This window comes from Sander lucioperca, chromosome 17 (genome assembly GCF_008315115.2).
Source record: "Sander lucioperca isolate FBNREF2018 chromosome 17, SLUC_FBN_1.2, whole genome shotgun sequence".
NCBI lineage: Eukaryota > Metazoa > Chordata > Actinopteri > Perciformes > Percidae > Sander > Sander lucioperca.
This window is the reverse complement of record NC_050189.1, coordinates 9670813-9697991: the sequence shown is the minus strand read 5'-3', so window position 1 is coordinate 9697991 and position 27179 is coordinate 9670813. Positions and strand designations below refer to the sequence as shown.

Below are 27179 nucleotides of genomic sequence, written 5' to 3'. Positions count from 1 at the left end.
GGAAAGAAAGGAAGGAGATGAGAAAGGAAGGGAGGAGCTGAAAAAAGATATAGGGAGAGTTCCAGTGCGGCCCTGTGTGGATAATGAGACAGAAGACAACTAACAAGGAACAGACTCCCTGTGTTTGTTTATACACACTGTAACACACTTTCTCACACGCACACACACACACACACACACACACACACACACACACACACACACACACACACACACAAACCACAGGGTCTGTGTTGGATATCATCGAGGGTCAGATTTTCCCCTTCAGTGATCACCAGGAGGAAGACTTCACAAAAGGAGAGAGGGAGGAAGAAGATGGGGAAGGGGAGAAAGAATAGGAGGAGGGCAGAAGAAGGAGAGGAGTATGAGAGAGGAGGATGGGAGGAGAGAAGATGGAGAAAAAAAGAGGAGGAGGTTCGGGAGGAGAGGGGGAGGAAGACAGGAATGCAACGTGGAGAAAAGACGAAAGAAAGAGAGAGAAGATGTGACAAGGAGGGAAGAGAAGAGGAGAAGAGAAGATATGGAGGAGGTGAGGCGAGGGGGAAGAAGGGGCGATGAGATGAGGATGCAAGAAAGGAAAGGAGGAAGAAGAGGAAGATAAGAGGAAAGAGAAGGATCTAAAAATAATTAGACGAGAGAAGGGAAACAATGATGTGAAGGATGATAAGAAGAGAGGAAGAGGAAAGAAAAGGAGGAGTTGAACAGAGAAGGGAAGAGACAAGGAGAGGAGACGAGGAGACAGGAGGCAGGGAGAGAAAAAAGCAGACAAAAAAAAGAAGGAAAAAGAGGAAAAAGGAAAGGAGAGAAAAAAGAAAGAGAAAGAAAACCTGACAGGGGAGAACAAGATGAGAGAAAAGAAAGAGGAGAGAAGGAAAGGAGACAAGTACATGGGGGTGCAATGCAGGGGGAGAGAAAGTGGGATAGCAGGACAGAGAAGAGGAGGAAGACTGATGTTTAGAAAGGTCAAAGAAAGTGATGAAAAAGACGCAAAATGACAACAGATGACAGGCGAGGGGGGAAAAAGTGAGGAGGAGAGAAGAAGAAGAAGTGAAGGACGTAGGACAAAGGACAAAGAGAAGCTGCACGTCTCCAGAACAGAAGTCTTGAATCATTGGATCCACAGAGACGAGGCTGACAGGAACCACGATCTTGGAATTCTTTCCCCAAAAAAACACAACTTCTCCACATATTCACCGTCTTTAAATGTTACTTCAGTATTCTCAATAGGGGCCAATCCAGTGGTTTTCCATGTTGTAGCCCATTAACTTCAAATCCTGTGCACTTAAACAGTACAGCAGAATATTTTCCAACATCTACCATACTGTCTTTACTGATTTCTTAAAAGACAGACTTTTTTTTTTTTTTTTTTTTTTTACACAATTATAGTTCAGACTAGATTTCAACTAGGGAAAGAAACTAGAAAAACAGCTGGCCTGGCTCTGTCCACAAAATCTCACTAATTAATTTTGGTTTTTTTTGTAAAAAAAAAACAAACAAACAAGAAATCGCTGTACGGGGAGTTATGTGCCGGAGTATTTCTGTTATTATTTCTACACTCAACCACTGAAATCATGGCTTCAAATTGAAACGTTAATTATTTATAACCAAATAAGCTACAATCGAAGTGAGGAACTTTCTGTCGCTATCTCTCACTTCATCTCTTTCATCATTCCTTGGCTCTCTCCATCTTTTGCTCCGCTTTCGAACAGTAACTCCGTGAACTCTCTTCTCCTTCACTATTTTTAGTAAATGCAACAACAACATTATAAACACAATAATTAGTTGGTGTTTTTATGTTCTTTTTTACGGACTTCGGGGACTGCGGTCGGTTTGATGACAGTGCATTCCTCAGCCTTCAGCGCTTATTGGTGATTACACAAGGATAGCTGTCGTCTATGTTTGTGTGTGTGTGTGTGTGTGTGTGTGTGTGTGTGTGGGTGTGTGTGTGTGTGCGTGTGTGCGTGCGTGCGTGTCTGCATTATTTATGTTTGCCCCCCCAAACAGAGTGTATGAAAGCCTCCTGCCTTCTGCCAAACCAATGAGACCAAATTATGTTGTCTCCTGAATCTATACAATTCACTAATATTCAAAAGAAACCATTTAATAGACCACAGCAGTGTGTGTGTGTGTGTGTGTGTGTGTGTGTGTGTGTGTGTGTGTGTGTGTGTGTGTGTGTGTGTGTGTGTGTCAGGGGATAAGGGGCTTGTTTCGTGTGTTTACAGACTTTGCATTTCCTACGTCGTAAAGTTGGATGTTGGATATCCTCGGTTGACAATCTTTCCCTCGGCTTAATGGAAGAGTCAAACATTTTTGGAAATACAAACTTATTTCTCTCTTGCCGAGACTTAGCTAGGATACCACTCTCAGGTCTGTAGGGTAAATATGCACACAACAGAAGATTGTCTGCGTCACGCGCGTTCTCGTCTACTGGAAATACTGGTTTAGGCCAGAGGTGGCTCCTGGGTATTGCGTGCAGGAGGCAGGACATGACGCTGATTACACTACGGTCACATAGCTGGTTCGTCATTTGTTCATGCCTATTGCCATTCCTTGAATTTGTCTGACGATTTCGCTGTTGACCCTTACCGACAGAAGTTCCTGAATCTTGTCATCTCTTCAGCTGAACATTTTTGGTGGCATTCTCGTGTACATCACTATACTTCTTCACCCTCAGATGTTTGTTTTCTTCCGGTTTCGTGACAGCCGCATGATAGAAACATCATCAACACGCCCACTCGCTCGCTGTGAATTCTCCGGACAATGACCTGCTCTACTCACACATGGGCTCAGTCGGACATTACGCAGGCTTTAGTACTTGGGAGCCGGCAGGGTAGACTGTTTAATGTCCGGTCCAAGTGATTCGATTTTCAGGATTACAGTGCATGTGTAAAAGAGACTTAGTTAGAGGTGATAGGGGGATTTTGTAACCTTTGACAGAACGAGGGTAGCGTCATTCAAATTTGAATCAAACACATACAAAAAACTGGCTTAAAACTGTCCGACGATGATTGTTCTCACTGTAGTCCGTCATTTACCGGTTGAAGCTTTGTGTTCTGATGGGACTTTTAGTAGTGCGGAGGTCTTTCACGAGGAGCTCTAGAAGTCAGTGTTGTGCACACAACATGCCTGCGTCTTAACAAAGAAACACCATTTAATAACGTCTTTTTGTGAACGCGTGTCCTCATGAACGTGTGGTCATGTCTGTGGGTTTGAGTATAGGTGCGTGATAAAATGTCAATTGTGTGTGTGAAACTGGAGAAATTTGAATAGGGATTAGGTCGATTGGAAAATAGTTTCCATGTTTCTCCTTTAACAGCAAAAGAAAGAAAGAAAGAAAGAAAGAAAGCAAGAGAGAAAGAAAGAGAGACAGAAAACTAAATGTCTTTAACTTGGAGAAAACAGACCGAGGGAGAGAGAGAATGTTAATGATTGGTGACGAGCGCGGGTCTCCCACCGACCACAGAGACGGTTGCCATGTCATCATGTCAGAACATGTTTATTTATGCTGCTGGTACCACTGAGAGCTCTTTCTCTCTCTCTCACACACACACACACACACACACACACACACACACACACACACACACACACACACACACACACACACACACACACACACACACACGATGATACAGACACACACACATTCAGACTCCCCTTATAATCAGTCCTCACAACACACACACACACACACACACACACGATCCCTGTGGAAAAATAAGTGTTTCTTACTTGGCCTTTTACACCCCACAACCGAAAAAGCACACATTTAAGCACTCACACAAAGATGAACAAGCATTAACAGAAATGTCAAACGCGCGCGCACACACACACACACACACACACACACACACACACACACACACACACACATACATACACACACACAAACACACACACACACTAGGAAAATCACTGGATCATTGGGTATTAAACCACTCACAGTCAGTTCAGCTGTAATGAAGAGCAACTGGAGAACAAAAGTTCAGCTGCAGTTTTTCTTTCACCAAACTAACGCAAGCAGCAGCAGCATTTCTTTTGTGAATCTAATGCTTTGATTTGTTCAATAAAAGTGATGCCTGCAACAGCATCGATTGATTATCGACTATTAGTGATTATACCTTGGTTCAGTTACTGTTAAAGAATAAGAACAGCTCGGTGGAGACAGTTATAGAAGCCTGTATGTGGTGTTTTTAGTAAATACACAGAATGAAGATATTTGTTACATGCTGAGAGTAGCTTTCAGGCAGCGCATACTTCCAGATTAAAGTTATATTCATTAAGATTTCCCCTATCAAAAACTCCCTTTTTGACACTAATAATGGTGTTTTCTGCAGTTGCCATTCAAAGTATCCCCATTATCGTTTGTAATGTTGTCTCATTGATGGAAGCCTCCCTGTTCACCGATCTCTACGGCTGGATTAGAGCTGTGTTAACGAACATTTCCTGCTGCTGCTGCTGCAAATTAAAAACGCTCATCTAGGTTACCACGGGGTGGCTTTTATTGTGAAGCCACTACAGGAAACGCGATGTGCTTGTCACCAGTAAGCGCAGGTGTCATTAAATATAGCAGGACTTTAAGTTGAGATTCTCCGTTGCTTCCCTGCTGAATTGCACTTGTCAAATGTAACTAAAATTGTACTGCGAAATTACAATAAAAGGGGTTGCAAGCCGCTGCAAAACATTTAAAAAAAGGGGGCTAAAAAATGTAAGAAATTGGGCTGCAAATCATCCTCACTAACTAGCAAGTATTGTGTGTGCATTCAAAGCCTGTTATATCTTCTTCCTCTGTGCCATAGACGTTTGTTGTTGTACAAACACATCAATGAGCCACACTGTCGCACTGGGTGACATGTTCCTTCATTACTATGAACACACACACTGTAGTTTATTTGGACTCAGTCCCACACACACCTTCCTGCTGCCACAAATAATCTCTAGAGCACCAAATGTGGATTAATCCGCCGCTGAAAATAGTGCAAATTGCACAATTTCCTCCTGTTTGATAAAAAACTAGCATCAGTATTTTTTTTAAACAATTAAACTATTGATTTGTGACTCGTTTTAAAGATTTACGTCTCAGTAGAAAACAGTGGGTTTGAGGCTGAGAACTTCAGAGAGTGTGGGGAAGTCAAAGTGTAACATATCAATATTTTTTTATGGGATACACTAAGCTTAAAGGCAGTGATGGTCTTTTTCATTTATGATAACGGCACCTATTGCTCAGAAATGATGCGGTACTGTTCACACAAAGCACATTTAACCAACTAACTGACAGACTGGTTTTACCTGGTCAGGCATGAGCGGCTCCTCGTCATCGATGTCGATAAAAACCTCCCCAGAAATGAACTGGGGCGTCTCACCTGCACATACAAAAACACATGGCAGAAAGATGTTTGTAACATTGACGATCGGTCTGGCTGTTTACGAGACATGTTCATTTCCATCCATGTCTTACGTCTCCAGTCCTCGTCCTCGTCCTCCACCTCTGGCTCCTCCTCTAGGCTGCAGCGATACTCCTCCAGCGACCGGATGGTGCACTGACCAACCACTGGCTTCCTCCCAAACTGACGGTTGTCGATGACTTTGATGACGATCGGCGGCATGTAGAGCTCCTCACAGGGAAGTCTCTGTGGAAGGAATGGAGAGAGAGAGAGAGAGAGGGATGAGCACCTGGTAGGGGTGTTGAAGTTAATCCTTGCATCACGATGCGAACCAAGATGATTCTGCACCGATGCGGTGACAGACCATAACCGATTATTGCCTACTGATGCTACTTGTTGATTTTCCAGTCACTGCTTTTTTTTTTTTGTTGCCTTTTGTCTGTTGCCTGCTGTGTTCAGACTCCACTACATTCAGGAAGTGTCTTTTTTTAAGAGCAGATACAATAAAAAGGGGAGTTCATATATAGCTGACTGCTTGAATTTGTTGATGAAAACCATGTGGAGCAATATATAATAAGGAGGTGACGCATCGTGATGCATCGGGATATCGAATCGATGACAGGATAATCGTAATCGAATCGAATCGTGACACCCCTAGTGCCTGGGTAGCTCACCTGGTAGATCGTGCGCCTATATACAGATGCTCAGTCCACAGCAGCCGCTGTATGGTTTCCGACCTGCCAACATGGCATCATGACTTTGCGTAAACATACACGCCACTTTCCTAAAGCCAAATGGCGTGTTATCTGTACGCATTTTGAGCTATCCACGTGTATGTCTATGCTGTATACAGTGGATGTAGACATACATACCACGTCGCCACGTGCCGTGCTATCGCGAGAACGTCACACGCGTTTAAAAAAACAAAAAAAAAAAAAGGTTGGGTTTAGGGAAAGAACATTGGGAAAGGCTTTAGTAACACTCAAAAACATCAAAAACACGACAGTGACTAACGTCACACGCTTAGGAAAACAATAAACGGTTGGGTTTAGGAAAAGAACATTGGGGAAGGCTTTATTAAAAAAAATAGCGATCCCGGCTCTCCCGGGTGAAAGTCCTGTGTTTTACCCATCCGCGAGCCTCCATCCTTTTGTACTACTCGCTAAGGCGATAATTCACATGTAATGTAGGTCAATGGAGGCCAAACGGTTATGCGTCTTGATAACACGCAAAAACGGCATACGAATTGGCGTGTCATACATACGCCACTTAGTGAGATCAGTCTGGACCTGTGGCCCTTTGCTGCATGTCATTCCCCAATTCTCCCCTTTCATAACTAAGCTGTCCTATCAAATGAAGGCCTAAAATGCCACAAAAATAAATACATAATCTTTATAAAGAGGAATTAAAAAAAAGAGAAAACCATGATGTAGAAGTAAACAAGAAAGGGAAAGAATATATTAAAAAAAAGGAAGGAAAAAAAGGCAAGATAAGTAAAAAAAAAGACATCCTCTGACCTATGCCTGACTTTAATTGGCTATGCCACCTGCCCGCCTGATGCTGATTGGCTATGGCTGCTGACTGTCTGAAGTTGATTGGTCATGCCTTGGTGACAGTCCAATCAAGGCATCATTACACCTCAGCTGGCCCCTCCCACGTAAAGGAAGAAATGACTGAACCCATCGAGCTAGAGATTTGATTTTTGTGAAAGAAATCAGGCCGCAAACTTTGGATTACAATCTCAGGTTGTGATTTAAAGTAAATGTTTACTTGTAAAGTGGCGCCATGAAAAGCAACATTTATCTTAGATGACAATATGGCGTACTCGGTTCTTTTCCACGCTGTGCCGCATTTTAGCAAGAACACACTGTGAGACCACTGACTGTCATTGAATGTCACCACAACTTGACAATTTGAATTATTATTATTCTGTGTGCAGAAATATGGAGGACTAAAGCTGCCATTGTAATAGATAAATAAATAAAAGAAATAAATGTAGAAATAAATACCTCAATTATCAAATAAATGTGCAGGTTAATTTGAAAGTAAATAGATATACACAGAAAAAGAAGAGTAAATAAATAAAATGTATTGATTTATTTAACAAATTACTTATTTTTGGATTAATTTATTTTGTGAAGAAATACAGGAACAAAACAATAAATAGGAAAATAAATAGAAACATTTATTTATATATAAATGTAAATGAACAGATTGGGAAATAATTAAATGTGAAAAAGAAAATGAAATGAGGACAGAAATAAGTAATTTGTCAAAATGTATTATTATTTACTTATTTACAAATTACTTATTTTTGAGAAAGAAGTAGAAAAGAGAATAGAAAAATAAAAATAAAATTATTACGCAATTATTTTTCTTTTTCTGTGCATATTTATTGATTTTCAAAATGCATTTCTTTCTATGTCATTTTATTCATTTATTTATTATAATGGCGATAACAGCTTTAGTCCTCCATATAGAAATGGAACATATACACCAGAAAAACTGTACGTGCGGTTCAATATTTCTTTAAGAGGGAGATTTGTGCACTTCAGTATTACCTCGTTTTGCCAGGCAGGCTCAAGAAGAAAAAAGAGAGTTTGTAACTGTAATCCATTTGAGCCCTCCGGCTTTAAAAAAAGGCTTAAGTGGGGCGGATGATGCTAAACTCACACAATAAACTGAGAGAGCGAACATTAGGCGGTCAGATTCTTCAAAGAGTTGTATTTAAGGAAACTATGCACATGACATTTTCTTATGCCCCTGTGGCATACGAAAACACTTAGGCAGTCAACTTAGGACCTTAATATTGTTAACATTAAATGCTTGGACTCGATTCAGGGGCTGAATTTAAGGGAAAAATATGTGCATATTTCCACAGTGCGATTGAGGCCGTCACACTCTTGCGGTGGTCAACACAGGACCTTAATCTTGTTAACATTAAACTGCCGGAGCCAATGCAAGGAAATGTATTTGAGGGAAAAATATGTGAATATTTCCAAACTCCAGTTAAACCTGTCACAATATAACACTGAGGTGATCAACTTCAGACATTAATATTGTTAACATTAAACTCTCGGAGCCTGTTCTGGTGCTGCTGTTTCGGAAAAACCTGCGTAATATTTCCATATTTCAGTTGAGGTTTTTATAAGAAAACACTTGGGTTGGAGTTATGATATCAATGTATACGCACAGTTTGAAGAATATTTAATAAATGTTGTGTTGGTTAAAATAAATGACTGAATCAAACAAACTTTCTATATCATATCCACTAACAGTGTGGCAATAAAGTGAAGTTAGGATGTAAACAGGCATGAAGGTTAGCCCACAGAAGTCCATAAAAAAAAAAAAAAATCTATCTTAAAGTTAAACATTATATAATCAGCTTTAGATTCATCTGGAACAGAAGCTTCAAATTTTATTTTGAAAAAACTGGCGAGGACTCTTGAACTTTAGGCAACAATAATGAGATTTCTAGAGAGCCACGTACCAATAACACTTCACACTCTTCATATTAAGATGTTTACATTACAAAACACATGATCAGCTTATAAAACGCAACATATTATTGAAGATTAAAGTAGTGGTTCCCAACCTTACACTCTCATGGTTTCATTCAGTGGCGCCGGCAGGATTCTATTTCAAAGTATGCACAAAAAAACGCCCGCCGAAGCGTTTACTGCGCCAGAAATCAGCTGTTCTTATCCTATTCAATGTGTATGAGAGTGTGCTACTAGTGTACTTTTATCATATAATGATGACCAGATCATGAAAATATTTTACTGAAGCGTTTTGTAAGAGAGAGAGAGAGAAAGAGAGAAAGAGAGACAGACAGAGAGAGAGAGAGAGAGAGAGAGAGAGAGAGAGAGAGAGAGAGAGAGATGCATTCAGAGCAGACAGCTGTCGGCGAGCCTGTACGGCGATATGAATAAGTTGATTTCTCTGTGTGCCATGTAACCATCATAAACCCCATATATGATCAAAAACGGAATAAGCCTCATAAACGCAATATTCATGTCCACGTTAACACACATGATTCAAACACCATGTTATAGCTCCGTCCGTGGGTTCAGCGATACTCAGCGTCCAGCAACCAGTTTATCTACGGACCGAGTCATAAACATCAACATTCTGATTAATAGTGGATGGGTTGTTGGTGAAATAACGTATAATTAATGAGAAAATGATTACTGTGAACAGAGCAGAGAGCAGAACACAGCTGCTGTCGGCTCCTACGCATTGTTATCGTTAGATGTGTTGCATGTCTCACAGAAAAGAAATGGACGCACAGTGCGGACAGGATTATGGCTGCCGGCGCCACTGGTTTCACTTATAAACAGTAACAGTTTGAGACCCAAATTGATGGGAAATAAATAAGATTAAAGGCAGAAATGATACATTCGAGGGAGGGGATTTGTCAAAAATGTCCCTCTGACACTCCCTGGCCTCTTTAGATTTCTGCTGACACACAGCGGACAATAACCATTAAGTACCACACTTGTTGATCAACACCGATAACTTACGGATTACTTCACTAAGCGTTGAGTATGGTTGAGGGCTGACTCCCAAAAGAAATGCTTCCCACATCAACAGTCCTGTCAAAAAACGATTCTGGGATATATTTCAGCATCAAAGATTTCGGCGACCACAAAATAACCAACTAGTTCAAAGCTACCACATCGTCCAATTGTTTGTTTGCGTTAACAATAAAGCAAATAAATCATTTTTACTGGAGTCTATCTGCATAAAAGCAACCGAAGGAAGCAGTTTTTCTTACAGTAACATTCATAATTCTTAATTTGCATGAGTAAGCTTTGACCTATTCTCCCCTCTTGAAAGAATTACCACAGCTCGAGCCTTTTGGGTGCCACATAAACTGCTGTCTTTAATTGCAGCTTCCTGTGGTTTAATCTCTAGTAAAAGTAGAAAAGCGCATAGTTGAGTCACACAAGTACGGTAAGAACTGAAAACAACACCAGAATTTTAAAAGAGCATCGCTGCTGCCGTTGAATCCGGCCAGAAAGTGGCTCATCAATTTAAGACTATTCAACACTGGGCACCCAGATAGCTCAGTTGGTAGAGCAGGTGCCCATATATAGAGGTTTACTCCTCGACGCAGCGGCCCTGGGTTCGACTCCGACCTGTGGCCATTTGCTGCATGTCGTTCCCCCTCTCTCTCCCCTGTCATGTTTTCAGCTGTCCTGTAAAATAAAGTCCTAAAATGCCCAAAAAAGAATCTTAAAAAGAAAAAGACTATTCAACACTGTTAATGCTTCTCCCACCCAGAGCCACTGGCATCAGAAGCTACAAGTGCTACAAATGCTAAAATCCTGCTTGTTCAGTTAAAAAAAAAGCTTTGGTAAAACAGTTTTACTTTTCCTGTGACTAGTATGAGTTACATTTAGTCGTAGCTGAACTTTTCCTGCTGTCTGTTCTGACTTAATGTTTGCTGTTGAAATTATAGGCCAGTTGGACAATAAAAAAATGTTGATTTCTTTGGCCACTTTGGGGCAAAAAAACTCATTTTCAGGTTCATAATTGTATTTTGAGGTTGTACCAGAATAGGTTTACATGGTTTAATTTTCAAAAAACACCATATTTTTGTTGTACTGCACATTGCTGCAGCTCCTCTTTTCACCCTGTGTTCAGGTCTCTGTTTTAGCTACAGAGTGAGACCTCTCAACTTCTGTACCATCTTTGTTGTCAGTCGCACATGCGCAGTAGCTAGGTAAGGATTAATTGAGCTAGCTAGCTGTTTCTCCAACTTCCGCCTGTACAAGGCAGGATTAGCCGGGAGACTTCTTCTAAACGAGGACGCACTTCCAACTTTGCGTGGAATACCTGCAGAACAGGGACATGTAAGTACTTCTATACAATTTATTTTGTAGATTAGGGTGAATTTGTGTGTGTTGAGAACGAGCTAGCATGCTGGCATGCTAACGGTTAGCCCCCTAGGCCCCTCGTTTCGGCTAGTGATGTAGAAAGCTGTGCAGATTTTGAACAGTTATTTCCCATTTTTTTGGGATCAATAAAAAATCTATCTATCTATCTATCTATCTATCTATCTAGCTCACCCGGAGACTGAAGGCAGGTTACATTCAGAAACCCGTATCTCACTCAAAACAGCATGGATGTTTTTTTTTTTCAAAGTTTGTATGCATGTGGAAGCACCAGAGACACAAAATAACAAATCCAAATCCCCAAAAAAGTGATTTTTTCATAATATGGGCACTTTAAAATAGACATACAGTACTTACACACTCAGCAGATATGGAGTTGTGTTTCTGTCTACCTTTTTTCGACCTTGTCTTATAGAGGGGACCTGTGCTTACAAATACCTAACTACAGTTGTGTTTAAAGCAGCTACAAGAAGTTTTTAATGTTTTATGAAACATTCTCAATTTGATGCCTCTATATGATCCTACAAAAGCAGGTTAATCAGAAGAAAAGATGGTTTATCGCACGCAGACAACGTTTGGCAATAAGTAGTACGTTAGCCAGTTAAAAGGAAGCAAGAGGGGGAACTGTATTTTAGACCTCATATGTTGTGGTTCTGGCTGATACAGGGGCAAGATCAGCAAAGAGAAAAAGAAAAGAATTGACCGAAAAACCAAAACAAAAAGCTAGATGGAGAGAATTCAAAACCGATACTGACTTGGCCCTCTTCTTCCAAGACAGGTATTGTATGTCTATGTATGCATGACATACATCGCAAGTTGCGTTTACATCAATGTACTGTATGAATTTACATTGGTAGCTAAAACAAAGTTGACGTTGTTTCACCAACATCGACCGTAAATAGTAATAGGTTGAGGAACGTTGACATGCAAAGCTCCCGGAGCTTGCGCCAAAGCAGTCGCGTGGACTTTAAACGAAGTGAATGAGTGTGAATTTCTGCAGTGAATATTGAAGCAAATGTGACCACTATGGAATCACAGTTTCTTGACCTATGTTTTGTCTTTCCTGCTATATTGGGTAACTAGAGAGAGATGACGCTCAAAGCCGTCGAATTACAAAACCTAAAGAGAATAATTTTTTTTGTTAAGGCTCTTTGACCCCAGGTCTATCTGTCATATATCATTGCTTAAGGATATACACGCTTGTTGTCTGGTTTACGGGGTATCAGATTCAGTGACATGAACGACCCCGTTCGGCAGCAACATCCACTTTAAAAGCATCTAGTCAGCATTTGCACGAAAGTCACGTCCATAATTAAAAATCTCCACCCTGCATTTACCCTGCATTAGTAATGTATACGCTGGTAGCCATGGGACACGTCCCCCACCCTGCAGAAATATTCCCCTCCTGATGGAAAAACAGCTCTGCAAGCGAGCCAGAAGCGTCTAAAATATGTGACTCTTACACGGTCCACATTCAGAATTAATGCTTTTATGCTATTGGAAGATTTCTCCTTTTCTGAAAGAAGAGAAGGAACAGTAGAGTCCATTATTGCAGCACCCGCTGATGAAGATAAATGACACATGACATGATGCAAACCACATCACAGCAGAACTCTCATTAGCCATTCAAAGCAGTGAGCCTCCGCGCTGATTACATCTGCGTAATGTGTGCACATGTACGGTACAGCATGTCTCCGTGTTCTCACCACATCAAGGATGAGCGTGTTGATGTCAAAGTTGGGCTTCTTCTTCATGCTGCGGATGACGCAGCTCTGGACCATGACGCCGCCACACTCCACCTGCAGGCTCGGGGAGGTGATGCTGGCCAACTGGAAACTTTTCAGGTTGCGAACGCCCCACGCTAAGATCTGACAGAGGGGACAGGAAGGGCGTCGAGTTCTTTTTTCAATAATCAGCTAATCGTTTACTCTATGAAATGCTCATCACAATTTCCCTACAGCTCAACGTGGCATCTAAATAAATATAAAATAATAAATTTGGTTGTTTTGATTGACAACAGTTGAAACCCTAAAGATATTCAAATTGCAGCAGGGAATCCTCACATTTTAGCAGCTGGAATCAATGTTTTAGATTATTATTGATCTTGTAAATGAACTGTCATGCCTCACGGCCCCTTTTAGAGCTGAAACGATAAGTCGATCAATTCATTGATAGAAAAAGCACGTTGATAATCGCTTAATTAATTAATTAATTACAGTAATCTCTCATGCAGAAATGCCAAATATATTCAAGAACCAGTTTTTCCAAATGTAAAGATTTGCTTAATTTTTATTAAATTCTAAAAATCTAAAATCTAATGTGACAGCGAATTAAATATCTTTTAGTTGGTGGACTAAAGAAGAGATATGAAAATGTCACTTTGGGAAATTGTGTCTGACTTTCTGATTTTATAGGCCAACGATTCATTGATTAACTAATTGGTAGATTAATTTATAATGACAATAAATTCTTTTTTTTCTTCTGTTTTTTATAATACAAGTTGAGCCATACATAATGCAAATGTTGGCCAAAAGGAATAGTTGGGAGAACCAGTCTAGCTGTTTCTGGTCTTTATGCTAAGCTAAGCTAACAGCTGGCTTTAACTTTATGTTGAATTGACAGACATAACAGTGGTGTCAATCTTCTTATCCAACTCTCTGTAAGAATGCAAATAAACGCTTTTCCCAAAATGTCGAACTATGTCTTTAAAGGGTAACTACCGTTTTTTTTTCAACCTGGACCCTATTTTTCTATGTTTTTTGTGTCTAAGTGACTGGCACAAAAACAATCTTTGACATTGGTCCAGTATTAAGCGAGATCGCTGCAGTTGGCAGCGGAGACACAAACTACAATGTAAGTTAATAGGGCAATTGTGCAGCTTGTGTTTACGTTCACAAAAGTGCTCGTTTTGCCACTGACAAGGCTCAGATTAATATTAATAATAATTAATATTAATAAATAAGTGTCTGAAAACATGATGGTAAACCCACCAGGCTCCATGTAAATAAACAGTAATTTTAGCATCGTAAAATACATTTCATTCAAAGTCGACAGAAACAAAATAAAACTGTGAAAAGACCTTTTGGCTTTGGTTGAAATAAACACACAGTTTACTGATTTACATATGAAAATATGTTGACTCTGTACACACTAAAAGTATTGTTTTTTTAAATGGAGTCTGGTGGGTTTAGTGCTAGCGACTTCAGAGCTGTTTCTGGTTAAACAGAAAGGTCTCAAAGAGGTTTTAAAGTTCTATCTCTAAAGGGATCATTTCCATAATATTGTCAGACACTAAGAATATTAATCTGAGTCTGTCAGTGGCAAAAGGAGCACTTTTGTAAAGGTAAATACAAGCTGGACAACTGCCCTGTTAACTTACATTGTAGCTTGTTTCGCCGCTGCCGACTGCAGCAATCTCGCTTAATACTGGACCAATGTCAAAGATTGCTGTTCCCATCAGTCAGAAAGTCAAAAACAGGGAAATAGGGTCCAGGTTGAAAAAAACAGTAGATACCCTTTAAGAAGTTTCTTAAGAAGACCTCCAATGGAACTGCACAGTTGCCATCCTCCACAAAAGGAGCAAGACACAAACATTTTCAGAGCCATCTTTCAAGATTATGGGAGGTATTTGATAAATATATTTTCACCAGACTACTCCTTTAACATGAGAAGCTGTCAAGAAACTGGAGCTAGTGAGAAGTTAAACTGAAAAATTAAGCACATAGCAGTAGTTGGAGCAGATCTTATCGATACCTCGATGGCGGTTCTCTGCAGAACAGGTTTGATTCCCTGAGGAACCATGAAGACGTTGGGCTCTCTCTGAGGGGGCAGGTGAGGAAGGTCCGACTCCTCCGGCTGCCAATAAAAACGCGGGACAGCGGTGAGTCAACGATGAGTCATCAAAAGGAGACACATGAAAACGAGCCATACTGTTCCCTGCCAGGCAAATGTAGTTCTTTCAAAGTAACGTAAATAAATGAAGTTACTCAATGTTTAGTATTAAAAAGTCAAATGAGTTTTAGAATGTTAAAAACACACAAAACAAGACTAATGAGGCTGTTACTGGGAATAAGTAGAAAAAGGCTAGAGAGGACGTAGTTTATTTGCATTGATTATGTTTAATCCTAGTTATTCACCATCAAATACAAAATTATTACTTTTTAAAGACATAATATTGGAAGCTGATTGAACAAACTTCGATCACAAATATAGATGTGTATTCTGTGATCTCAAGAAACAAAGTTTGTCAGGTCAGAATCCTTATCATCTTTATTATGTCACAAAGGATGTAAGAGGACAACAAATAAAAATATTGTCTTTACAAAATGTCCTCTTTGGCTTTTCGCACCAAATCAACAAAATATATATATGAGAAAAGAAATGTTGGTGGACTTTTGGATTATTCAGCAAGGAAAAAAAGGCACATGAATAGTTTTAGGAGGAGGAATCTTAATGTATAGGGCCGGTCTGTAACATGCACGTATGATGAAGTTATCTGTGTGTGCTGTGCAGTAAATTAACATGCAGACATGAAACAGGTTGGGTGGGTATGGTTTGGTATATCTCCTGTGTGTACATTGTACCCATTGCTGCAGGTTTTCAGAGAGGAATCCTGGAAACATCAACTGAGGAAGCGACATTGAAGAAATGCGGTGAAATAAAAAAGAAAAGCAAGAAGGTAAAACATCAGAACAGATATTAAGGACTTCACATTACATATTCTGCACATATTTTAGTGGAAATGTCACATGACATGACGCAAACCACATCACAGCAGAACTCTCAGCCATTCATGCTATTTTCGTTTCAGTTTGTCCTGATTTGGTTTTACCAGGTGTTTTGATTGGGAGAAGCAGGCATACAAAGAGAGCATCATTTTAATTTCTAATCATATCAGAGAAAATTAAAAAAGTGAATGCAAAACGGGTAAAAGAAGAACAGCTACCTCTACAAAGAATCATTTGGTCTATCAAATGTCAGAAAGTAGTAAAAAAAAGAAAAATGTGCATCCACAGTTTCTCAAAGGCCAAAGTGATGACTTTAAAATGTTTTGTTTTGCCCAAAATCCAAAGATATTCAGTTTAATAAGATATAAAACTTGTCATAACTAAACGGATTTGATTGTTGCAACTCTACATTAAAGTGCTCATATTGTGCTTTTTGGCGTTTTCCCTTTCCTTTATTGTGTTATATGTATCTTTTTTTTTGCACGTTATAGGTTTACAAAGTGAAAAAGCCCAAAGTCCACCCCAAAGGGACTTACCATCTCCAACAGAAAACACTGTTCACAAACTGCTCCAAACAGCTCTATTGTAGTCCAGCCTTTACTTCAGAGACAAACGTGCGTCACTTTGTAACACACGTTATAATGCTCGTCTAGATGCTAGCGTGGCACACCCTCATACTCTGCTTCTGACTGGCTAGTAGTCCTTACCTAGGTACTGCACATGTGTGACTCCCAACAAAGTTGTAACAGAAGTGAGATGTCTCACTCTGTAGCTAAAACAGAGAGCTCAACACACAGGGTGAAAAGAGGAGCTGCCGCAATGTGCAGTACAACAAATATAAAGTGTTAACCTTTAAATACAATTATGAACCTGAAAATGAGCATAATATGAGCACTTTAAAGTCAAACAGTTTTAATCTTTTAATGGTCATCTTTATTTGAATACGGATTAATGTGTGTGCAGATCTGTGTTGTCAGTTGATCACAGCAGTGAAAATGGTGCGACTTGTGGTCAGTTTTTACCTCGTCCAGAACGCTGCTGCCGGTCACGATGTCTCCCTGTAGATGAGACAGGAACAGACAGGTTAGATTTTAAATGGTGAAAATGTATGAAGAAGGGAAATGAAGAGAGATGAATCCAAGAAAAAGGTAAAGGAAGAAAGAGTAAAAGTAGTAGTAAATAAAAAAATTCTAAATGATAAACTGACCTCTTGACCTGGAATATGGTGAACTGCTTGCTGTAGACACAAAATGCATAATTGTTATAAAATCATTGGAAGTATAAATTATGTAAATAGAAGAAGTTGTTGGTTTAAGGTCAGGATTAAGCAAAATTATTATTATTATTAACACACACTTATACACAGATGAAGTATTCATACTTTAAAAACACAACATGCATTTTCAACATTTGAATATAAAGAGGAGGAAAAGGACAATATTGACATTGGATAAGCAGAAGATGACGTAAGTGGTGATGGTGCTAAGGTGTGGAAGGTTGACCTCTGACCTTTTCTCTGCATATGAGCTCGAAGGCGGCCAATAGCTCGCCGGCGCTCTTGTCCCCGTGACGAATCGGGAACCAGGCCAGATGGGGAGAGGCAGTCAGGGAGGGCTGGCACACACAGCGGCCCATGAACTCATCTGCACCCTGGACATTTAAATCACACACACACACACACACACACACACACACACACACACACACACACACACACACACACACACAATCTTTATACATAGAACAAGAATATGTATTTTTCATCCCAGCCTCTGCTGAGACAAAAATGTAAAAAGCATTCATAAAAATATATTCGCAGACTTTAAACACTCACGTATGTATCTTGATCGTAAAGCTCCACCACGACGTTGGGCGGAGTGGCCATCGTGGCGTCAGGGTCGCCAAAAATCTCCACCTCATAGAAGATGAGCGTCTGGTCCCAGGTGGGATTCAATGTGTTACGCACCGTCACTGTTTTCTGGGACTGATGGAGGAAGGACACAATGGCGTAGGGGTCTGGAGAGAGGAAACAACAAAATACAACATGAATACACGTTTTAAATTTGCTGCTCTAAATGCATTCTTTGACCAGAGAACTCGTCATAAATGCACTGGCAGTGAACAGATCCTAGGTTCAGGTTTTTCTTAGCAGGCGCTTTAAGTTTCTGTCCTAAGATGCAGAGTAGAGGATGGCGTTATAGTTCGGAGCTAGGGAATGCATTCGTAATGAGGGTCCTCACAAGTATACCAATACAAACATATGCATGTGTGTGAGTCCAAACTATCCCGGCGTCCCACACAGTGACATCAGCAGCTTGGGAATGCCTAGCTCGAAACGGAGGGCTGGGAACACCACTTGGAGAAGTTTGTTATTCCAGGTCACAACCACTCTCCTCCATGTTAATGCACACACACACAACTTGCAATGTGGACACATGCATAAAACACACATATAAGTACAGTCACACACACACACACACACACACACACACACACGCACACAGTGAGTTGTTTGTTGTTTCAGGCCAAGTAAAGAGTCTCTGTGGAGCCGTTAGCAATAGAGTAAACAGAAGCTAAGTTGCATTTTCCCACCAGCCCTCGATTAACCTATGAAGCGACACACACACACACACACACACACACACACACACACACACACACACACACACACACACACACACACACACACACACACACACACACACACACACACACACACACCACCCATGGTGACCCATTAAATTACCGTCCCATTCCCAACAGCCCATTAGCTCATGTAAACAGCAACACAAACAGCCCAGGGGGGTTATGTAAGTTTGTGGGGAAGCAGCAGTAGTCAGGACCCCGGTGGGAGACACAGGGGTACATAAACACAACGGAGACTGGGAAGAGAGAAGTAGAGAGGATGAGGAGGAGGGGGGAAGACAGAGAGATGGAAGGGAGAGACAGAAATAAAAGGAAAAAGAGATAACAGAATGAAGAAAAAATGTCTAAATTTGGGAACTGAGATCATCACCAAAAATACATTTACAAAAAGACAAACGAAAAGAAAGAGATTTAGACCCAGGCCTTGTTCAGACCTGGCATTAACATGCGTATTGGGTGACACGTCCACTTAGTACAGGTGTGATGGCACCCAGCGTGTCCTGGGCCACAGTGAAGGACCGCCTTCACAACTAACGTCGTCTGCGAAAGCGGAAGTACGCATCAAGTACTCACGTAAAATGGCTTTGTCCATGACGTCTGAAAATTTCGAAAAGCCCATGAAGATATATTACAAGTCCGTCAAACATCTTGGCATTTTGGTTTGGCCGAAAAACACACTAAGGAATAGACCTTTGAGGGGATGGAGAGCCGGAGAGTCCAAAATAGAGGACGTTATCGTAGCTTATTAACAGTGTTGCCCTATCCGGTCTTTCACCTCCTCTGTCGGAGTATAAACTGCTCCAACAAAAGAGGAACAGTTTACGGAAGGGTTATGAGACAGGAGTCGAAAAACAAAGAGTGAAAAAAGAAGAAGATATTTAGACAAGTATGAAGAATGAAAAACAGACACAACGATAAAAGAAAGAAAAATCTCACTCTTTGATCGTTGACTCAGTCTTTAATCATGGCCGCCCAGACGCCATGTAACACCAGATTAACACACAACTGAATCCCATCCATCAACTCTACTCATCCGTTACACTGTGAGTGTGTGTGTGTGTGTGTGTGTGTGTGTGTGTGTGTGTGTGTGTGTGTGTGTGTGTGTGTGTGTGTTTCTTTGACCAACCTCTCTCCATCATCTATCATTTCTCTCTTCCTCTGTCTATTCATCCCTCTGTTATTTAAAGCTCCGTCTCTGTTTTTACATCTGAGTCTGCGGTGGGTTTCTGATTAACGCACACACAGTAGCCGTAGTTTCCATGATCTTCTTCAGATAAAAAGAAAAACATTTTCCTTCTCTAACTCCTTTTTCTCTCCCTCCATCTTTCAGTGCTACTGAGCAGTTACACCAAACTCTATTAATAATCTGACTCAAAATTAAATGTTTTTTTTTTTGGTAATTTGCCCCAAGAAATGTGTTTCATTTTTCACAGAGTATACTTTTGCTTCTATACTGTTCTTTTCCCACCTGTACAGCTGCATTTATTTCTTTACACTTTACACTCTCTAATGCCACATTGTCCTCAAAGCTCGATGTTATGAAAATCCCCGCAGTCGAGTCGAGTTTCAAAACAGGAGCAGGGACATTTTGCCTTTCTGGGGCGATAAGTGCAAAAGTGAAAGTGCAAAGACCTGAAAGTTTGTGTTAATTATCACATCCCAACCAAATTGATTTTTGTCTGACTCTCTTCATCGTAAAGCAGCTCCGACAGTCAAGAACTCCACGTGGACTCCCAGGCAGTGTTACACTCAGATGCTGTTTTTATCGGAAAACTCAGATAACAAATACATAACTAAACACGGACAGTGTAAAAGAGACACAATGTGGATTTGGTCGCCTTTGTCTTAAATCTCACAATGTTTCCGATAATGTTTCTGTGGTTACCTCCTTTCTGTCTGTTTCACTTTTTAATTAAGAAATTATGCTTTCCAGCCACCACGTCATCAGCATAAATAACGATACATGACAGGTGCACGATGAGAAACATGTCAAAGATTTTTAATAATCTGTTGCACAGTACCTGAGAAGCTGTCTTTGTCCATGGCCAGTAGGTCTCTGGCTTGGTACAGGTAGCAGCGCAGGTGGTAGCGGGTGCCGCCTACACACACACACACACACACACACACACACACACACACACACACACACACACACACACACAATTGTATTGACAAAAAAGATGGTAAAAGAAAAAAGTGGAAGGGTGAGAGAACGGAATGAGGGAAGAGTAAAAATGTGTTGTGTGCTGTCTTACGGTCAAAGAAACAGGAAATTGTCGGTCTGTTGACTCCAAACGTGGTCGTGACGGACTTGTCATCGTTCTTGTCCTCGATACTGCTCTGTGGGAGGAGGAGGAGGAGAAGGAGGAAGATGGAAGATCACATTCAGAAAGAAAGGATCTTCATGAACCATAGCAGCGCCTTCAAAATTAAAAAATGTATCTTAACTAAATGCACTACATTGCCAAAGGTATGTGGACACCCATGCACACACATATGTTTGTGTACTTTTGGTCTGGGGCAGTTTTTCATAGTTTGGGCCCCTTACTACCCTGGAAATCCAGAGTTCTCACGAAAGCACAATTTGAATTTGCTCAGCGAGTCACTCTGGCATTGAGTAATGATGCTCATTAACTATGCCCTTGTAGCCGAGCTGCACCAATCACATCGGTGTATCTGATATAGGCGGGCCAGAGACGAGCTAAACAGATGACGACTAAGCGCATGGGGCTCTGGATACATCACCCCGTGTATTGTTGTGATTGGTCGTAGTGTTATCCAATTGCGTGCAGTGAGATTTTCAAATGCATGCTTGGTGCCGCCCCTCTAGTTGGGCCATTTTCATTACTCAATGCCAGACCCTTAATCTTTCGGATTTGGGTCTGGATTTCCAGGCTAGCCCCTTACAGTAGCTCCAATGAATTTTAATATTTCAGACAATATTTGATTTAAAATTGAGTGTGGTTTTAAATTTTGTGGCAAACGTTTCTGTTTGTCCCTTTCCTGTTTCAACATGACAATTTCCCCGTCCATAAAGAAATGGTTCTCCCAGTCTGGTGTGTAAAAAAACCTGCAGAGCACCCAGACCTCAACCCCCATCCAACCCCTTTGGGATGAACTGGAACCAGCCAGACCTGATCACCCAACATCAGTGACTAGGTTTACAAGCACACCAATAATCCACTATTATTGCGTATATGACAATATTCTGAATTTGATACAGGTCATATAAACACCATATTTCAGTTGGATATTCTGAATAAGGCCTTTTTCCGAATATAGCATTTTCCGATTAAGACGTGGGATATTCCTGTATTATTCGGGTTTTAGAGGCATTCTTTGGACATGTATACAGCGCATTTGTGATAATCGTCTCAATCGGGGTTTTTAACCACAGTTTACACCCAGTTTACAGCCTCTTGCCTGTTTACGACTTATGGTCAACTCTGTGCATTGCTATGGTTGCTGTACACAAACCAACGAGCCAACAGTTTCCTCAGTTTATTCCTCAACGCAGCGGCCCAAGGTTTGACTCCGACCTGCGGCCCTTTGCTGCATGTCATTCCCCCTCTCTCTCCCATTTCATGTCTTTAGCTGTCCTATACAAATAAAGGCCTAAAATGACCCAAAAAAGAATCTTAAAAAAAAGAAGGATACTTGGATATCAACAGGTTATTGGATATGCTTTTCAAGAAGCTGGTTGAAGAAATGAAAGAGGGACGCTGTGTTCGCACGGTCCAACAAGTCCGCCACCGCTGGTAAACTTTGAATAAATCGTATTTTGCACGGCTACATGTAAACGGGAATATTAGTGAAATATGCACTTTCATTAGCCATGTAAAGAGCTTAGTTGGAAATAAGGGCAAAAACCTGGATGGAATAAAACCTTTAATGGAAGCAGCAACATGTGGTGGAAAGACTTCCAAGAAGAGTGCAGCAGATTGATGCCCATGGTTTTGGAATGGGAATAACATATGGGTGAAATGTCCATGTGTCCACACACTTTTCGCCATGTAATTTATCTTAAATGCCATCAATAGACATCTTATTTTATCACTATATAATGATGAAAGAAAACGTCTCTTTATCCGTCTGTCTCCCTCACCAGAGAACACTCCAGAGCAAAGATGGCGGCCGGTCCCGTCTTCTCCAGCGGCTCCATGCGATACCTCCACCTGCGCCTCCTGAAGCTGTCCGTCTTCCTCGGCTTCAAGTGGAACCTCCAGCCGAACAGGGAGGCGTACTCCCAGCCCTCCCTCTCCGCCTCGTCCGGCCGCTGCTGTGAAAACACACACACACACACACACACACACACACACACACACACACACACACACACACACACACACACACACACACACACACACACACACACACAGATCATGTGTGTTTCAGCTTCTGTTTTGCTCATTTGTGCAACGACACTGTCATCTAGTGGCTGGAAGAGGAAATGTGAATGAAATCTGCTGCTCACAGATGACGAGATATGAAAAAAGAAATGAGCTAATAATCAGTTGTAATAGATAGATAGATAACCTTTATTATTAGACTCACAGTCCATTTAGAAAAAAAAAATAATAGATAAGAAAAGATTATTGATCCAGATTGATGGCTGTAAACTAAGTTCAACAAAGCTTTACTAAAGAATAGTGTTTTATCCTCGCTTTTTATAAGTGTTTTACAAATGTCTATAGCAATATATAAATATTGTTATCAACACAAAAAATCTAGTGTAGAAGTCGAACATTTTAACTTCCCACTTGCCCCATGCCGGTCTTATTTTTTTTTTAATGATATTCTTCCTTTTGTAATAGTTTTAACTCACATGTCTTTTTTTGTCTTAATTATTATTTTTATTTTATTTAATTCTTACTTGTTTAATGGTTTCTAATTCACACATCTTATTAATTCTCACTGGTCGGTTGCTGATCTTAATCATTTTTATTGTTATTACTTCTTAATGGTTTTAACTCACATTTATTATGGATGTGTCTGTTTTAAATGTGTTTACTCATGCATAATGTTTTATCATTACAAAAACCAGAGAGTGTTTGTGGCTGCAACTTTGAAGTAAAGATTTGAAAAGAGATTTAGACATTTTTCCGAACTTTATTTCAGTGGAATGTTTGTGATCACTAATTCTTTATTCATTTAAGATGTCTCGGCAGTGACCTTTGTTGCATGTCATACCCCACCCACCCCCCTTCCATCATTTCAGCAAAAATGCCTCAGAATGTGTCTCTTTCTCGCTACCTTTCTGAGAGCGTCCATCTTCTGCTGGTCTCGCCGTCTCATTCGCATCCATCGGCGTCTTCGGTTGGTGTGGTACATCTTCTCTGCCGGCACCCACGACTTGGGACGGCGATCCGGAGGGATGGTGAGGCCGTACTCCCAGCCTGGACACGCGGGTGGAGAAAGAAGAATTCTGACTTACACAAGTAAAAGTATTAATGCAACCATCTAAAAGTATGTAATCACTTATAATCAGCAAAATGTAGCGATATATGATTTTATCTGACATCATTAGATTGTTAATGCTGATGTATCAACTGCTTGGGGTTTTAACCTTATTATATAAATATGTACTCTCAGGGTGCTGAACTTCATGCATTGTGAGGAGTTTTCTATTTTTTAAGGTAACAAGATAAATCTGAGGGGTCATAAGTTTAAGAAGAAAAAAGATATTTGTGCCACCATAATTTGTATATATACACAGTTTTTTTGTTCTTGATCACAGAAACACGAAAAGATTGGGAAACACTGTTTAATCTTTAACAATGTTTTATTTTATTACTATTTAGTTTATCATTTGATTTAAAAAGAACAAAACAAATCTTCTACTTGTAACTTAGTCTTGCATTGCCAGACCTTCCTCCACAGCGCTGCGGAGGAGGGTCTGGCTAGTCCACACAGCATTCCGGGATGGGAGAAAAACATGCTCTGGTTTATTGGCATTTCTTTAAACCAATCACAATTGTCTTGGGCGGCGCTAGGTGCCGGACGGAGCCACGGTGCCGCTGCAAAATAGCCTCTGGAAGGAACTTGTTTTGGTGGAACGTGTACGTTCAAAAGTTGTTTTAGTCGTTCAACAGAAAACTCAGATTGGACAGATAGTCTAGCTAGCTGTCTGGATTTACCCTGCAGAGATCTGAGGAGTAGTTAACCATAGTCCTCAGAAATCCACCGGAGTTTAAAATTACAACACAAAGAAAGAGGAAGGTGACGGACATCCGGCTGAAAAGAATGAAATCAGGCAGAATTTCCGGCGGCACCAGAGCAATCCCGGACGTGGAACGTCATGGATATAGACTACTAGTAACTAAATCTGTCACATCAATGTCGTGGAGTAAAAACTACAATAATTCCCTCTACAATGTTATGAAGTAGGAGTCTAAATTAGCAGTAGTACTTCCAAATTGTACAGTACTTGAGTAAATGTACTTAGTTATTTTCCATCACTGGAACACACACAGAATGGGACTTATTATTGCTGTGTAAATAATTCAGCTTTTGTTGTGTTTTGTGTGTGTGCACCTTGATCATCCACAGCCCTGTTGAGATCTTCGCACCACTCCACCTCCTCCCACACCCAACCTGCAGGACACTCCACCTCGTCCTTTGGCACCGCCTTCTCCCCATTCTGACACACACACACACACACACACACACAGTTTAGATTTACACCGATGAATGAAGCCATGAAATGTTCAGAGTATTCACACCCACACACCACGTCAGTGTACCCCTCCGGCATGCCGATCCACTGTCCGCCCGGCAACCTCATCTGGTTTTCGAAAACTTCCTCTGTGTAGGTCATGTGGCCAGCGTCCACATCATACAGCATTCTGAAAGACAAAATACCCAGGAAAATGCAGTCATGGAGATCTGAGGTTCATTGGTTGAAGAATCTAAATAAAGTGGCTCCATCTTCAGCTCTTAAGTTCAAAGATGGAGCCAGTATGTACCACTACATGTGTCAGTATCTAGTGGGAACATATGGATTTTAGTGGATAAGAATCCACCCCAAAAGTGCAAACATGTCTAGTTCAAGGAGGCACAAAATGTACTTCTTGAAAAAATAAAAAACCTACTCAAATCAGCAAGACACACACACACACACACACACACACACACACACACACACACACACACACACACACACACACACACACACTTACGTCTTCTCGGGGCTGATGTACCAGTCTCCAGCCCAGGTCCAGCCAGGAGAGGGCTTGAAGCTCTCTTTGGGCAGTTTAATTCTTCCAGTGACATCACTGAACTTGGGGTAGGTCAGACCTGTAGTTCCCCAGCTGCCCACCAGGGCGAGTCGTGTCTGGTTCTCATACTGGGGAGAGAGAGAGAGAGAGAGAGAGAGAGAGAGAGAGAGAGACTTAAAGCCCCTATGTGAAGACTTTTTTATGACTTTTTTTACTTTTTATGAGAGTTAGTTGCAGCCCCAGAGTGTATATGAAGTAAATTCTGACCCTGACTCTCAGATCTTCACACCCAGCAGCAGCAGTGTGCATCTTACCGTCTCTGCAAAGACCGACAGCTTCCCTTCAGCGTATTGGTTGAAGTGTTTGACATCAGCAGCCAATCCAAACCAGACTTTGACCCTCAGCTGCCCAGGAAGTTTGGCCTCTCCTCCACTGCCCTGTGGGTTCTTCACAACATACCGGGGTCAGTGAAACTTTATTTCAGAAGATAATATACGTGTGTGACAGTATGTACCTTGAGGAAGACAGTCTGCAGCTGTCCGCAGTGTTTCCCACAGTGCTGCTGGGAGAAGATCACAGTGTGTGCTGGGATGCGGTGGTACGCCACCCTGCGGTCGCCCTGCAGCATCCATATCACTATGTCTGGGAGACTGTTCTGAGGCTGGGCGAGAGACATAGAGAACATACAGAGGAACAGAGAGAGAGAGAGGTAGAGAGAGAGAGAGAGAGAGAGAGAGAGAGAGAGAATTAGTATTTTCTCTGACTTTAATTCTTTCTCTCTTTGTCACATACCATACATTTTCCAGTACAATGGAGGACTGAAGCTACCATTATTATAAAAAAAATGGCTCAATAAATAAATGAATGAAACAATTCAAATGAAAGTTTATTTGAAAATAAATGGGAACAGAAATAAAAAATAAATAAAAATAGCATTACTTATTTTTTTTACTTATTTATTTTCATATTGAATTATTTTCCAATGTATTATTTTCTGTTTAAATGTATTTGTTTTTATTTATTAATATTTCTTCACAAAACAAATTAATACAAAAATAAGTAATTTGTCAAATAAGTAAGTACATTTTATTGATTTATTTTTATATTTCTGTGAATATTTATTTTCATATTAACATGCACATTTATTTGATAATTGAGGCTTTTATTTTTTCACATTTATTTCTTTATTTATGATAATGGCAAATTTAGTTCTCCACAGTTTACAGCCTCAGACCAATGCCAAATACCACGGCTTCTCTCTCACACAAAACACTTGAATTAAATTAATAATAATACATATTTATT

The 27179-nt window shown here is 40.6% G+C and overlaps 1 protein-coding gene across 12 annotated transcripts in view; it reads right to left on the bottom strand.

Annotated features, from left to right (window-relative positions):
* dysf (dysferlin, limb girdle muscular dystrophy 2B (autosomal recessive)) overlaps window positions 1-27179 on the bottom strand; it is a 123912-nt gene that overhangs the window by 50035 nt on the left and 46698 nt on the right. For 10 of the 12 annotated variants that reach the window (XM_035993671.1, XM_035993676.1, XM_035993674.1 and 7 more), the window contains 18 exons: window positions 26389-26535; window positions 26189-26320; window positions 25836-26002; window positions 25388-25502; window positions 25192-25297; window positions 23911-24053; window positions 22763-22936; window positions 20913-20997; window positions 20679-20756; window positions 17846-18027; window positions 17521-17661; window positions 17219-17248; window positions 17034-17069; window positions 15868-15909; window positions 15038-15139; window positions 12991-13152; window positions 5459-5630; window positions 5290-5363 (listed from right to left, as the gene is read on the bottom strand). In XM_035993671.1, the coding sequence (XP_035849564.1) occupies window positions 5290-5363; window positions 5459-5630; window positions 12991-13152; window positions 15038-15139; window positions 15868-15909; window positions 17034-17069; window positions 17219-17248; window positions 17521-17661; window positions 17846-18027; window positions 20679-20756; window positions 20913-20997; window positions 22763-22936; window positions 23911-24053; window positions 25192-25297; window positions 25388-25502; window positions 25836-26002; window positions 26189-26320; window positions 26389-26535 (2088 nt within the window). The remainder of the gene's footprint in view (window positions 1-5289; window positions 5364-5458; window positions 5631-12990; window positions 13153-15037; window positions 15140-15867; window positions 15910-17033; window positions 17070-17218; window positions 17249-17520; window positions 17662-17845; window positions 18028-20678; window positions 20757-20912; window positions 20998-22762; window positions 22937-23910; window positions 24054-25191; window positions 25298-25387; window positions 25503-25835; window positions 26003-26188; window positions 26321-26388; window positions 26536-27179) is intronic. The other 2 variants (XM_035993672.1, XM_035993675.1) reach the window with 2 other exon arrangements.